Source organism: Pan paniscus, chromosome 22 (genome assembly GCF_029289425.2).
Source record: "Pan paniscus chromosome 22, NHGRI_mPanPan1-v2.0_pri, whole genome shotgun sequence".
Classification (NCBI taxonomy): Eukaryota; Metazoa; Chordata; class Mammalia; order Primates; family Hominidae; genus Pan; species Pan paniscus.
Window position 1 is genome coordinate 29,650,110 of NC_073271.2, and position 15,817 is coordinate 29,665,926.

General features: G+C 41.6%; 2 protein-coding genes across 14 annotated transcripts in view; one reads left to right on the forward strand and one right to left on the reverse strand.

Annotated features, from left to right (window-relative positions):
• Nucleotides 1-10,267, reverse strand: part of GART (phosphoribosylglycinamide formyltransferase, phosphoribosylglycinamide synthetase, phosphoribosylaminoimidazole synthetase) — a 38,209-nt gene extending 27,942 nt beyond the window's left edge. Inside the window, exons 1-4 of one of the 9 annotated variants that reach the window (XM_034947927.3) lie at nt 9,962-10,267; nt 6,512-6,664; nt 2,549-2,644; nt 1,903-2,077 (exon numbers count right to left, since the gene is read on the reverse strand). In XM_034947927.3, coding sequence (XP_034803818.1) covers nt 1,903-2,077; nt 2,549-2,644; nt 6,512-6,656 — 416 coding nt within the window. In that variant the 5' untranslated portion in view covers nt 6,657-6,664; nt 9,962-10,267. Of the gene's footprint in view, nt 1-1,902; nt 2,078-2,548; nt 2,645-6,511; nt 6,698-9,409; nt 9,535-9,922 lie in introns of those variants that run through there. The other 8 variants (XM_034947926.3, XM_034947925.3, XM_014343156.4 and 5 more) reach the window with 8 other exon arrangements.
• A 140-nt stretch (nt 10,268-10,407) lies between these two features.
• Nucleotides 10,408-15,817, forward strand: part of SON (SON DNA and RNA binding protein) — a 34,460-nt gene continuing 29,050 nt past the window's right edge. For all 5 annotated transcript variants that reach the window (XM_063601311.1, XM_063601310.1, XM_063601312.1 and 2 more), the window contains exons 1-2: nt 10,408-10,544; nt 13,622-13,788. In XM_063601311.1, coding sequence (XP_063457381.1) covers nt 10,468-10,544; nt 13,622-13,788 — 244 coding nt within the window. In that variant the 5' untranslated portion in view covers nt 10,408-10,467. The remainder of the gene's footprint in view (nt 10,545-13,621; nt 13,789-15,817) is intronic.

The window sequence follows — 15,817 nt, forward strand, 5'->3', positions numbered from 1 at the left end:
CTTTTTTCATTTATCATGAGATTACATAGGCAATATCTTTGGAAGAATAAGTAGATGTATAGAGTAGATATGGCATAATCTCTAAGATACAAAGTAGCAAATAGTACTCTCATTCAAGTAGAAAATGCGGCTATATAACAACAGTAAGCATACACAGACCATTTCTGGGAGTACACATACGAAATTATCAAGTGGGCCTGGGGGTCTGGAAGGAGACTTACCCAAAGTAAGTAACAAAACTGTTACTTGCTCAAGGCATCTGGCTGCTAGGAAATAATAATATTCAGTGTTTAAGAAACTCTGTAGGATATGAATGAAAAAAAAATGAAACTGACACAACTGAAAGGAAAACATAACCAGGAAGCAGAAGTGTCAACAAAAAAAGGGCAAATGCATGTGTCTACTAACACTCATTAATTGCTCAATGCTTTCCACATAATAGAGAACAAAGGATGTTTAATTTTGAAATTTAAAATTGCAATAGTGGCCAGGCGCGGTGGCTCACGCCTGTAATCCCAGCACTTTGGGAGGCCGAGGCGGGCGGATCACGAGGTCAGGAGATCGAGACCATCCTGGCTAACACAGTGAAACCCCGTCTCTTCTAAAAATACAAAAAATTAGCCGGGAGTGGTGGTGGGCGCCTGTATTCCCAGCTACTCGGGAGGCTGAAGCAGCAGAATGGCGTGAACCTGGGAGGCGGAGCTTGCAGTGAGCCGAGATAGAGATAGCACCACTGCAGTCCGGCCTGGGTGAAAGAACGAGACTCAAAAAAATTAATAAACAAATAAATAAAAATAAAAATAAATAAATAAATAAAATAAAATGGCAATAGTGGTGGCAGATGACCAAGTGATGATTACTCACTCTGGTTAATTATTTATGATAAAAAAAATCAATGTTCTTTATGTTGTAAGATGCCACCGCGTTTGTGAATCTGACCGTGAGGCCTAGTGTTATGGCTCATGCCTGTAATCCCAGCACTTTGGGAGGCAGAGAGAGGCGGATCTCTTGAGCTTAAGAGTTTGAGACTGGCCTGGGAAACATGGTAAAACTCCGTCTCTACAAAAAATCTAAAAACTAGCTGGGAGTGGTGGTGTGTGCCTATTGTCCCAGCTACTTGGGAGGCTGAGGTGGGAGGATCACTTGAGTCCAGGAGGCAGGGGCTGCTGTGAGCCAAGATCACGCCACTGCACTCCAGCCTGCGTGACAGAGAGAGGCCCCGTCTCAGGTTGGGGGGTGGCGGTGGGGGGCAGGGAACCAAAAACCAAAAACATGGCTGTGAAAAGAGCGCACAACTGCAGAACCAAGTGTATGTTTCCCCCGAGGAACTACTCAGATTTTATTAAAAATGTCATCTTCCTGCAAGGCCACAAGATCATATAAACTCTGTATGCATAGGATCCCATTTTATTTTGGTTCTGGAAAATGACAACCCACATAATATTTATTGAGAAAGTTTTTTCCTTAATTATCTTACTACATCTTGTGACAGCCTAAAGACCTAGCATTACATTTTCAACACCGAAGTGACCTGTATATTTATTTAATTTTTTTGAGACAGGGTCTCACTCTGTCACCCAGGCTGCAGTGCAGTGGCACAATCTTGGCTCAGTGCAGCCTCCGCCTCCTGGGTTCAAGTGATCCTCCCACCTTGGCCTTCAGAGGAGCTGGGACTACAGGTGCACACCATCATGCCCGGCTTTTTTTTTTCTGTATTTTTTGTAGAGACAGGGTTTTACCATGGTACCCAGGCTGGTCTCTAACTCCTGAGCTCAAGTGATTCACCTGCCTTGGCCTCCCAAAGTGCTGGGATTACAGGTGAGCTACGGTGCCTGGCCACTGACCTGTGTATTTAAATATCAAAACTAAACAACTGTCCTTCATAGACAACTATTTACCTACCTCAAAATGAAGCTGCAGGCTTCTTCAGGTTTGGTGAAAGCCTTCCATTGTGCAGTTGGGATTCCATGTCTGTCCATAAACTCTTTGGCAAACCTTTTGCTGGACTCTAACTGAGCCGCTTCTGCTGTTGGGCCAAAGCATCGCACTCCTGCAGACCCCAGGTTCCCAACAATCCCTATTGATGAAAACAGTAGCCTTAGGTGAACCAAGGTCTCCCCAGGGGCTTTTCAGCCTGAAGACGAATTAGTATGAGACTATATCTACATCTAGACAAGGCAGATGACTGGTGGCAGAGGATAACTAACTTTTTCATGTTGTCTACCGGATAGAGATAAAATGCTACTAACATGTTATTCAAATCTATCAAAAGTTGTTATATTTGCATATATGGATTATTAAACACACACCAGAATACAGCAGAATAAAGACATATAAAATGTTTTCCATGGCTGCAAATTTGATCTCTAACTCATCATATAACTGATGCTTGGGAAAAAAAGTCTAGACTCCATAAATTTCGAGAGTGGAAGCTCTTTTTCCAGGATAATATTACAAATTCTCATCTGTAAAATGAATTGGATTAGATGATCCCTAAGCTTCTGTTTGCACTGAATATACTGTAACAATAAACAGAAACAAACTTTACCAGCAGCCAGAGGTGCTTCTGGTCCAACAACTACAAATTCAATTTTCTTCTCTTTGCAGAATTGAGCAAGGGCAGTGTGGTCACTGATTGAGATGGCTGTAAACAGAAAAAAAAAAAAAAAAAAACCACTGCATTTACAAAAACATTCCACTTAAGTAAACTAAGTGTCTCACTAAAAAAACTAAGTTCTATACTTTAGTATGCTTGTTATCTGTTGGTTTTCTTATATTGGCAGAGATGACAGTTTCAACATGTGAAATTCAGAGGAGAGTGCATTAGGCTAACCAACAGAGCTCAGTTCTCCGTTATCATTGTAGACAGAGGAAAACACCAATAAACTTCCCAAAGAGCCATAAAGTATCACCTCCATGATATTGTTCACGTCACTAATATTGATTGTATATTAAACAAAAAACGTAAGATATACTCAGAAATTGGTCTTTTAACGTCAATCAATCAATTGTACTGAAAATCCACTATGTGCTAAGTACTGTCCTAAGCACTGGTATTAAGATGTCAACACGGCGGGGCGCAGTGGCTCACGCCTGTAATCCCAGCACTTTGGGAGGCCGAGGTGGGTGGATCACCTAAGGTCAGGAGTTCGAGACCAGCCTGAACAATATGATGAAACCCCGTCTCTACTAAAAATACAAAAAGTAGCTGGGCGTGGGGGCATGCACCTGTAATCCCAACTACTCAGGAGGCTGAGACAGGAGAATCGCTTGAACTGGGGAGGCGGAGGTTGCAGTGAGCCAAGATCGCACCACTGCACTCCAGCCTGGGTAGATAACAAGAACGAAACTCTGTCTCAAAAAAAAAAAAAAAATTTATCAACACAAGCAGGGTCCCTATACTTAACATGTTTACAATCCGCTGTAGGAACGCTGGGTAATAAATATACAAACAAAAAAACAGCAAATATGAACAAATTAAGCAAATTTGATATGAAGTGAATTGAGAGGCTATTTTGGGTTGGGTCAGGAGGGATCTCTTTGGGGCAGAGCTGTTTAAGTTAAGAACTCAATGACGCTTTTAAGAGGAACCTGTCTTCTCCAACCTGCAAGTCAGGTAAATTTTCTTCTGTGGAGTTCTAAGTAACTAGTGGTAGGATCAACCACATACTGAACATGGTTTGGCTCCATAGGGGCTCTCCTGCTTCACTGTGTCTGGACCACCATTCGTTAAGTCAGCTGAAGTCTGCAATCACTCTGCCATTGGTACAGAGTACAAGAAGTGATATTTGTGATGTACAGTTGTCCCTCTTTATCCTTAGAGGACACATTCTAAGATCCCTAGTGGATGCCTGAAACCACAGTGCTGAACGCTATATATATAGTATGTTTTTTCCTATACATAAACACCTATGATAAAGTTTAATTTACAAATTAGGCACAGTAAGAGATTAACTATCACTAATACTAAAATAGAACAATTATAACTATATGCTAGCATCAGCTTTGGGGCCATTATTAAGTAAAACAGGGTTACCTGAACACATGCACTGAGATAATATGATAGTCAATCTGATAACCAACAGGGCTAGTAAGTAACAACATGGATATGCCGGACAAAAAGATTCACGTCTCAGGTTGGACGGCACAAAATTTCATCATGCTATGCTAGACTGGTGTGCAATGTAAAATTTATGAATTATTTCTGAAATTTTCCATTTAATATTTTGGACTACAGCGGACTGTGGGTAACTGAAACTGTGGAAAGTAAAATTGTGGATAGGCTGGTGACTACTGTATAGGGTCCAAGTCCAGAAACGGTAGGGTCCTCAATCTGCAGCAACTGCCTGAATGTGATTAGGATGGAGTACCACGCACTGTGGGTTAGTGGTTCTGAACACAGCTAGGCTGAGCAGGGTCAACTATATCAGTATAGCAGAGAGCAACAAGAGGAAGAGGTCTCTTTAGTAGTCTTACAAGACTACTTGTAGTAGTCTCATGATGATCTTAAGAGATTTTGATGGGCTTGCCTGTATGACCTCAATCGCAGATAAACTGTCCCAGTTCTCTAATAAACAAATACCTCACCCCTAGAATTAAGATCCCAGAAAAGGAGGTATTTGCTAATTTGTCTTATTCCTTTTGGTCTTATATACATGCCACTATCTTCCCCCAGTTTGTGGCTTGTTGGGTCCATGCTCTTCTTTCCATAAATATTATGTGCCACATAGGGAACTAAGCACTGTGCACACCATGCAAAACAAGACAGACAAGTTCCTTGCCCTCATGGAGCTTACATTCTACTAGAGATTATATTCTAGTGGAGGAAAAGAACATAGGAGACAGACAATAGTGAAGTAAAAATAAACACAGACATTCATGATCATAAACAAATGAAATGGGAATGGACACTTGCTTTTAGTAAGAAACTGTAGGAGAGATATAATTAAGGAGGCTAACATTTAAGTGGAGCTCTGAATAATGAGGAGACAGTCATGGTAAGGGGTGGGAACAAATATAAAGTCCAAAGCAGCAAGCTTCTGCTTGGGAAATTGGTAGGACAGCATGGATAGGGTATAGTGAAAAGAGAAAAAGGGATATAAAAGATCAGGTTGGAAGAGCAGGCAGAAGACAGACTGCACAAAGGGCTTTGAAAGGCATGGTAAGGAATTTGAGTTTTATTCTAAGTATTATTAGAATACTGAGGAGTTTCTGAAGCCACTGACAAGCTTAATGTAGTATACGAACTGACCATTTTTTCATTTTTGCCAACTGAGAGATAAGGGTGGAGGCTGGGCACGGTGGCTCATGCCTGTAATCCCAGCACTTTGGGAGGCTGAGGCAGGCAGATCACCTGAGGTCAGGAGTTCGAGACCAGCCTGACCAACATAGTGAAACCCGGTCTCTACTAAAAAAACAAAAAATTAGCTGGATGTGGCGGCATGCACCTGTAGTACCAGCTACTCGGGAGGCTGAGGCAGAAGAATCGCTTTAACTCAGGAGCCAGAGGTTGCAGTGAGCTGAGATCACGCTACTGCACTCCAGTATGGGTGACAGAGTGAGACTCTGTCTCAAAAAAAAAAAAAAAAAAAAAAAAAAAGTCAGAGAGAGATAAGGGTTGAGATCTATTAGAGTAACAACTGTTAAAAACTTTGTTTTGTGAGACAGGTTCTCATCTTACTCTGTTGCCCAAGTAGCTGGCACTACAGATGTGCACCACCATGCCTGGCTAATTTTTGTATTTTTTTTTTGTAGAGATCGGGTCTCACTACATTGCCCTGGCTAGTCTCAAACTCCTGGGCTCAAGAGATCCTTCTGCCTTGGCTTCCCAAAGCGCTGGGATTGTAAGCGTGAGCCACTGCACGTGGCCGAAAGTTGTATTTAATAGCAATACTAAACTTTCCATTTACAAAAATACACATCAAAATGCCTTTAATCTGTATTAGGCACTTACTACTTTTCCAATGGATGTGTTTTATCAGGTTTAAAACAGTTTAAGATAAGGAAATGCCATATTCTGAACAATAGGTTACCTTAAGTTTATAACATATTGGCAAGCATTCAAATTACCAAATAAATTTTAAGGTCAAGGAAAGCACTCAACCCTGAATAGCAGTCTATCTTTATTTTATTTTATTTTGAGACGGAGTCTCATTCTGTCGCCCAGGCTGGAGTGCAGTGGCATGATGTCAGCTTACTACAAGCTCCACCCCCTGGGTTCAAGCCATTCTCCTGCCTCAGCCTCCCGAGTAGCTGGGACTACAGGCGCCCGCCACCACGCCCGGCTAATTTTTTGTATTTTTAGTAAAGACGGGATTTCACCATTTTAGCCAGGATGGTCTCCATCTCCTGACCTCATGATCCGCATATCTCGGCCTCCCAAAGTGCTGGGATTACAGGCATTAGCCACTGTGCCCAGCCTATCTTTATTAACATAAAGTACAGATATGGTTGACAGCATACCATTAATAACAAATAATAACTATTACTCCCCACTTTAAAACATGATTACCGGTATTTGAAATCTTTTCAGAGCAGGCAGTGCCTGCGTTTCCTGGGGCAACCAACACTTGTTTGACATGATGAGACTGTGCAAGTTTCCAGGCCAGTGTATGTTCCCTTCCTCCACTGCCAATTATAAGTACTCGGGCTGCCATTGTTCTGTCTGTAAAGCAGAAATTCCAAAGGAAAATGAAACCTGCAGAAAGAAAACCACAGTTTATATCTTAGGATGCACATTTTAGAAACCCAGGGACGGGCACAGTGGCTCATGCCTGTACCCCCAGCATTTTGGGAGGCCGAGGCAGGTGGATCACTTGAGGTCAGGAGTTTGAGACCAGCCTTGGCCAACATGGCAAAACCTCATCTCTACTAAAATACAAAAATTAGCCAGGCATGGTGGCGGGTGCCTGTAATCCCAGGTACTCAGGAGGCCAAGGCAGGAGAATTGCTTGAACCTGGTAGGAGGAGATCGCAGTGAGCCAGGATCACGTCACTACACTCTAGCCTGGGAAACAGAGCAAGACTTCATCTCAAAAAAAAAAAAAAGAAATCCAGATTTGTAAATATAATTTAAGTAATCATTTGTACTCATACAAATGACATTTTCATCCAATGATTCATTTTTGAAAAACTGGGATTCATAATTTGAGAAATATGACTGTCGTCATAAGCATAAGGGAGGTATTTCAAAAAGAAGGCAGGCTGGCCTAGAGAGCTAGGTTAAGGAGTCAAACGATGACTCTCAGCTCCTTATGTGATAATCTCCCTTCTCTGGGCTTCATTTCAAAAAGATTTAATAATCATCACGCCTTAGTTATGAAATGAATCTTGTTTTAGACTCAAAATGTATTATAAAATATCAATTTTTAAACCTTGAAATCTTACAGATAATTAGGTTATCATAAATTAAAGGATATACTGAAAACTGGGGTAAGCAAACTTTACACAAAAAGGGCCACATAGTTCTGTCAAAACTACTCAACTCGGCCACCTTAGCAAGAAAGCAACCAAAGATAATACAAAGATGAATCAATGTGCCAATGTCCAGAAAAACTTAATGGACCCATAAACAGGCAGTGGGTCAGAGATCACTGTTGCCTATCAGTACCTTAAGTAGTAGGAAACCATCAAAGGTTTGTAACAAATAAACGTGACTTGCTTTCAATAAAACTTTATGTACGGATACTATAATTTGAATTTCATAAAATTTTCACGTCACAAAAACCTCATTTATTTCCTGTTCTTTTTCTCAATCATTCATATTTGGTGAGCTGTACAAAAGCAGGCAGCAGAAGGATTTGGTATGTGGGCCATAGTTTGCTGACTCCTAATTCAAATAGCGCAATATGCTAGAATATTGGTAGAGAAGGCAAAAATCAAATTCCAACTCATTTCACTTTAGTTCTGGCACCTGAGACTTAGAAGGATGGATACAACAGCAGTGTAACCTAGGAGATTAACTGAAATGACATTTATAAATAAGTACAATCTGGCACTCAGCAGTAGTAAATGTTAACTTGTTACATTTACTTACCACAAGGCAAACTGGTAACAGGAAAAAGAAAATTGAAAACTTATTTTGATGATGTTGGGATTACACATTTTAAGAAAAATGTAAGCTGACAATATACAAAACTAACATTTTTTTGAGCACTTAACCTTGGGCAGGGTACTATTTAAAATGCTTGTCATGAAAGAATCCTATGAGGGAGACACTATTACTATCACCAATTTGCAGATAAGACAAGGAGGCCCAGATAGGTAAGTAACTTGCTGGAGGTCACACAGGTAAGAGGGGGTGGAGCCTAACAGAAGCAATTTTGCTTCAGATTCTCTCAACAAGTGAAATGATGATCATTAAAAATTTGAGAAAGGAAAAAAAAAAAAACCCTGTTAAATTACAGTCCCGGAAGGAACAGCTACTTTAGTGTAACGGGAAAACACATTTTACTTGCCATGTATATCTGAAATAAACAGATTTTTTATTTTATTTATTTATTTATTTTTTTAGACAGTCTCTGTCTGTCGCCCAGGCTGGAGGGCAGTGGTGTGATCTCGGCTCACTACAACCTCCGCCTCCCGGGTTCAAGCGATTCTCTTGCCTCACAGCCTCCCAAGTAGCTGGGATTACGGGCGTGCGCCGCCACGCCAGGCGAATTTTTGTATTTTTAGTAGCGACGGGGTTTCACTACGTTGGCCAGGCTGGTCTCGAACTCCTGACCTCCAATGGTCAACCCACCTTGGCCTCCCAAAGTGCTGGGATTACATCACATCCGGCCAGAAATAAACAGATCTTTAAATCTAGAGCAAATGTTACATCTTTAGTTTGAATATAGCAGTAGTGTGGGAAAATTCTGTTTACTCTAGTGGATCACTGAAAATAGCATTACTACCCAGTGGTGAGGACGCCTGGGCTCCTGAGTCTCACACAGCGCCTTGGCCTGGGTAAAGACGCTGCCCCATACTAGCAGGAAGACCTTGGGGGACTTCACTAACCTTGGGCCTCATTCCTCAGAATGGGTAACATAAGCAGAATAAGACAGGCAAATAACGCCGTATCAGAGGATATGGAGAATAAAGTAGAAACCAACTACAAAATTAACCAAGTAATCTGCCAGAGACAACGGGTGCATAAAGAGAAAGTACACCAATTTAGGGTTATGTCCTAAAAATGTATAAAGACACAAAAAGGCCTTGACATCTTAGAAAACAGCAAAAGTAAAAGAGCAAATAGAAACCAGCTAACAGTAGCAAGTGAAAAGCACATGGCCAACCCCCACCCACCGCATTTACAAACAACAGGAAAATTTCTACAAATAGTTTCTATGGTTTCAGTCAGTTCGCGATCTTAAATCCCCAAACCAAAGCCTAAGCGCGCTCCGTGTAAAAGCGGAGGGGGTTTACGCACCGACACCGGGTGGCCACCTGGTTCCCGCTTGCCCACCTGGTTCCCGCTTGCCCGCTCGCCGGAAGTCGGCCCACCGGGAGCGGCGCGGGACCAGCGCGGGACCAGCGCGGCACCGCCCCTCACTGCCCCGCCCTACGACGGCTTCCCTGCCCCATTGGTCCGCGCGGCCCTGGGTCTCCGCGGCGAGAATCTAGTCTGATTCCCTCCCGCCCTGGGCGCTGCCTGACTGCTCCCCAGCCGAGACACCCAAGCCTTAGCACGTTTATAATGTGACAGTGGTACGGGGTGCCACGCAGTGTTTCCAGGAGCGCCGCGGGGGAGCGCCAAAATGCTAAACCCATTCTTAGCCAATTGTGCGCCGCTCACGAGTCAGAGCTGACCAGCTACCGCGGAAAAATCTCGTGACACGCCTGACTCCTGATGAGACTAAAATGCACCGGGCTTTGAATGCCGGTCGCTTAGGACATCCGGCCTATTGCTAAAAAAAAAAATGAGGCTGGTTATAGAACGCACTGGGGAAGATACAGGGCAACAGCGAGTTCTTCCTCTCACATGCCAGTGGGGGCGGGGGCTGAAAAATTCTCTCCCGGATGCATATCCCTGTCGAAACTGAACTTGGCGCCACCTGAGAGCGCCTGAAAGCCGTGTGTTAAACACCGGGTTGCCCTTCTTGCTCTTCTTCCTCTTGGCCTTTAATCTCAGGCGTTTAGCAAGCCTGTTAAGGCTCCCAAACACTGCTGGGGACTGACAACTTAGGCGGACACGGTCGCCTCAAGAGAGACGGCTCCTGTAATGGCGCCTGCGTCAGACACTAACATGGCGGACATAGTCGTGCGCGGCGCAAACGTCAGCACCTCTACCCCAGCCGCTCAGAAACAGCAGAGGAGAGCAGGGCCGTGCTCACTGATTGGTCCCTCGGTGGAGCGGGCCGGACCGGGCATTCCCTTTGGAGCCAATCAGGAAGGCGAGAGACCGAATTGGCCGCTGCGCCTCCTCCCGAGGCATGCTGGGAGCCTGGAGGACTAGCGAGGAGGAGTTGAGAGAACGGAGCGGACGCCATGGCGACCAACATCGAGCAGATTTTTAGGTCTTTCGTGGTCAGTAAATTCCGGGAAATTCAACAGGAGCTTTCCAGGTAAACGCTTCCCAGATTCTTCTGCTCCCAACGGACCGTTAGGCCCTCACCTAGCCTTCTTTGGCACCTTTCTTCGGAGACGCAGTCGTTCCTCGGCTCAGGCCCCGCTAGGGCCCCGCCTGGGCCTGGGATCCATTTTCCGGGCCCCCCCCCACCGCCCCCCCAGCCGCTCCCTTCCTTTTCCCTCGAGGAACTTCGCCTTTTCCGAGGTAACCCAAGACTCCCTGTTTCAAAACCGAGTTAAGATGTTCACCCTTCTCCCCTGTTTGGGTCCCCCCTGCCGTTTAGCTACTCGTAGGCCCGGTTGTCCGCCAGGGACGGGCCTAGTTCCTTCCTCAGCTCCTCCTCCGCCGCCGCGTATCCCCTCCCCCTCTCCGCCTCCGCGGATTTTGCCGGCCGGTGCCTATGACCGGAAAGGGTCTCTAACGGCCGTTTCTTGGTTAATCTTAAATCCTCTTTATTATTGCGAGCCTCAGACCGCTTGGGGGTCTGGATCTATTAATAAGATTATTCGGGGCCTAGTGTCCTGTAGTATTTGTCAGCCGTTCTGATAGTTAAATGTTTCAATTAAAACGAACTCAAACTGATGCACTTGCTAGTTTGTTAAAATACTCGAGATGAAGATGGAAGGGGACTTTGAAATGGTAAAGAAATACTCGAGATGAAGATGGAAGGGGACTTTGAAATGGTTGCGATTAATTACAGCAAGTGAAAGTGGACTTTGTGTGTAGGTCTATTATTTTCTTGCTACCCCTGCCCCAGTTGACACGCTATTTTTGTCATTGCTGGTAGTCTTTACATAATTTGCGCTTGGCTTCACAAAATTTGAAGGCGAAGAGATTGTTAAAGAAATGGTTGTTTAGTTAGGAAAATAGTGTATGATGTTCAGCGGTTGTCTCTCGGTATTTGCTTTTGTATAAGATACTCATTTCTTTACAGAAGTAGGAAAGAGATCTTGAAACGTAAGTTTTCCGAGTTCAAGTGTTTTTAATTGTATTTTAAAAGTTGAGTGCAAGAGCAGTACGTGAATTTGAAAATGGGCCGAAAACCAGTTGTAAGTGCCCAAAGTAATACAGGATTATTAGGGCAATGATGTATTATTGCTAGAATTATCACTTTTGCAGAATGTGTTGTTTTTTAAGTGGAAATAGATCCACTCACATTGCTTTTTAAATTTCTGTGATATTGCTAGTAGTGTTTTGGATGAGAAGAGACCCGAGCTAAGAGAATATAATTTTCCTGACAAATCTCTGGCTGCAATAAGTAGTTGTTTGCTTAGTTTAACGAGGTGTGTTTTTGTAGGTTTTAAAAGCTAGTCTTTCCTTTAGAAAATGAGTGTTTTATTATAATTTAGAAGACATGAAAAAGAAAAGAAAAAACTCACCTTATTGATATTCTGATGTCATTTCATTTTTTCCCCCCATGTATTGTGTGATATGTGATCATCTTGTTTTGTATTGATCATTTTTCCAGCTAATACGTTGTGAACAAGTTTATCCCTCTCAGTCTCAGTCTTTTGGACTTCTTCATGGCTGCATAGAATCCCATTGTAGGAATATACTGTTGCATATTTAGGTGGTTTGAAATTTTCATTGCTTTTCAGTAAATGCGGTTAACGATTGCTGGCTTTAAGATGAAATCATTACTTCCTTGTAGATTAACTTTTAAAACCATAATTTTCTGATTTTCAAATTTGTCATAATTATGTATAAATGCTTAGGAAAATTGTAAAATAAAGTGCTACAGAAGGAATATCTAAAAATAATATTAGACGAAGCAGTTTATTACTAGAGGAATATGCAGCTTCTCTTCAACACATAATGCGTTATCAGTCTGCAAACAAGTTTTTGATTATTTGCCATTTCAGTGAGCTGTTTTTTTCTCATCTGCTTTTATGTAAATTAGAGTAATGAGGCTGACATTTAGATAGTTAAAACAAGTTATTGAACTTCTGTTATAGATGGTGTGTAAGAGTATGGCCTCTGGTTTGAGTACCAGCTTCACCTCTTAGTAGCTGTGTGACCTTCAGCTAAGTTTCTTCATTTATAAAAGAATAATAGTGGTGATCTCAGAGTTTTGTTAGGATTAAATGAGTTAATGTAGAACAGTATGACACTAGTAGTCAATAAATGATAATTATTATAACTATAATTATACAATTCATTGTATTAGAAAACCAGATGTTCCTTAATAATAATTAGGTAACTACTGAATTTTTTTTGGTTTTTGACCATTCAGACTTTTATCAGGTAGTGGAGCATAATTGATGTGTTTTCATTTAGCTAAAATTGAAGTTAGAATCAAACTGTTGCTGAAAGTATTTGATTTTTCAAAATTTTGCAAATTCACACGAAAATAGTAAAAATTACTGGGCGAATGATATGTTCTTACCTATTTAAAAATTTCTCTGGCCCTGTGAATGGAACATGTGTTAAGCCATCTATGCTTTTACTGTTGGTATAAATGCCACTTGTTTTATGTGAGTTTTATAAACCAGAGTTCTTGATAATTGTGTAAAAATTACATAAATTATTGTCCTTTTTAAGTTCAGTGGCATTTCAGTAGCAATGTAAGCCTGGACAGAGGTTACAGGTTACCCTTTTTATTCAGTGTGCCTGTGGCTAACTTTTGTGTTCCTTGATACTATTGATGGTGATTGTGATTTATGCACAGATGTGGCTTTAATGTAGCCATGGTTTCTACCATAATGTTAGGCCACATGTTTTTCTTTTGATTTGTGACTGGGCTCTTATTAATTTTTCTCCCCTGAAAGAAATATGTGGGTAACCCAAAAGCCTAAAGTTAGATTTCTGAAATTATTTTGTTTAACAAAGAGTGTACTTAGAAACCTGTTTTCTTAATTTTCATAGTTCTGAAAACTTTAATTGTATAAAAATGAAATGTCCAAAATATAAGTAGATCATGTTAAGGAAGCATTATTAGTGGTGAATATCTAAAATAGGAAAAAGGTAAAACATCTGACAGTCAGTACAACATATGATTATTGTAATTAATTGGATTTTTTTATTAATGGTATGATAAAATATTAATGAATTTTGATAACTTTTCATGTCAAGTGGAAGGAATGAAGGCCAGCTGAATGGTGAAACAAATACACCCATTGAAGGAAACCAGGCGGGTGATGCAGCTGCCTCTGCCAGGAGTCTACCAAATGAAGAAATAGTGCAGAAGATAGAGGAAGTACTTTCTGGGGTCTTAGATACAGAACTACGATATAAGCCAGGTAAGTTGGAGATAATTAACTGTCTCAAAAATTTTCTTTTAAGATTTTTTTGAAATTTGAAGGTTAATGTTAGTTTTTGACTTCAGTATTTAAGATATTTATTAAATTAAAAACTTTAGGCTGGGTGCGATGGCTCACGCCTGTAATCCCAGCACTTTGGGAGGCTGAGGTGGGTGGATCACCTGAGGTCAGGAGTTCCAGACAACCTGGTCAACATGGAGAAACCCCCATCTCCACTAAAAATACAAAAATTAGCTGAGTGTGGTGGTGGGTGCCTGTAATCCCAGCTACTTGGGAAGCTGAGGCAGGAGAATCGCATGAACCCAGGAGGCGAATGTTGCAGTGTGCTGAGATTGCGCCATTGCACTCCAGCCTGGGCGACAAGAATGAAACTCCATCTCAAAAAAAAAATTTTTTTTCAGTAAATTTAAGCTTTTGTTTAATTGATTTAATGAAGACTTTCTTGTTTAAATTTTCCTTCCATACTTCCACTGAAAAACAAACATTGATGTACTTGTTTACTCTGCTGGTAGAATATAATTTTTATTTTTGACTTAGTTTCAGTTTATTTGATTCAGTTTCTTTTTCTTTTCTTTTTCTTTTTTTTTTTTTTTTTTTGAGACAGAGTTTCACTCTTTTTGCCCAGGCTGGAGTGCAATGGCGTGATCTCGGCTCACCGCAACCTCCGCCTCCCAGGTTCAAGTGATTCTCCTGCCTCAGCCTCCCAAGTAGCTGGGATTACAGGCGCCTGCCACTATGCCCGGCTAATTTTTTTTTGTATTTTTAGTAGAAACGGGGTTTCACCGTGTTGGCCAGGGTGGTCTCGATCTCTCGACCTCATGATCCGCACACCTCGGCCTCCCAAAGTGCTGGGATTACAGGCGTGAGCCACCGCGCCTGGCTTGATTCAGTTTCTTAGTATCAGGAATTTGAGTATGGATTTTTATTAAACAGTTGTGTAAAAATACCCATCCCACTTAAACTGCATTGGATGGAGAGGAATCATTGCTTGAATATTTAGCGTTTTTGGAATTGATTAATTGATGTTTAGAAATGAAGGATTTAGCCACAAAAATAACAGTCATTACCTTGATTTAGTTCTGGAATCAAGTTTGTAATATGGTTGGTTTGTCCTCTTTTTTGGGGGGAACTTTAGCTGTGCTTAGATTCATGACTCTCAAACAGACTTGCTTAGATTCATGGCTCTAACAACCTTAATTGAAGTATGACTTATCTAACATTTTGTATTATGAAACAAACAATTAATAGAAAATGGTAAGTTTTGCTTTGGCCTATGTCAAGTGTTGATTTATTTTCTTCTGTAGTCTTTTTTTTTTTTGAGACGGAGTCTCGCTCTGACGCCCAGGCTGGAGTGCACTGGGGTGATCTCGGCTGACTGCAAGCTCCGCCTCCCGGGTTCACGCCATTGTCCTGCCTCAGCCTCCGGAGTAGCTGGGACTACAGGCGCACGCCACAACGCCCGGCTAATTTTTTGTATTTTTTTTTTTTTAGTAGAGACGGGGTTTCACCGTGTTAGCCAGGATGGTCTTGATCTCCTGGCCTCGTGATCCACACGTCTTGGCCTCCCAAAGTGCTGGGATTACAGGCGTGAGCCACAGTGCCCGGCCTTTTTTCTGTAGTCTTAATGGCTCAGATTTCCGATGAGCTTTTTTGGGGGTCCCTAAGATTTATCTAATTTGATATTGGCATTAGAATAAATAAATCCCATCTGGTTGTTAAAGTTGAATACTCCCATCTCTTTAGGGTATGTAAATTCAAACCTTCTTAAGTTGTAAATTAAGGACTAAGAATTTCCTCTCTAAAATCAGTATTCTTTTCTAAAATAGAAACATTTGAAAAGTTATTTATTAGTGGTTTTAGAATAGTATTGGGGGAAAATGTTATCTCTTTAGGGTATGTAAATTCAAACCTTCTTAAGTTATAAATTAAGGACTAAGAATTTCCTCTCTAAAATCAGTATTCTTTTTTAAAACAGAAACATTTAAAAAGTTATTTTAGTGGTTTCAGA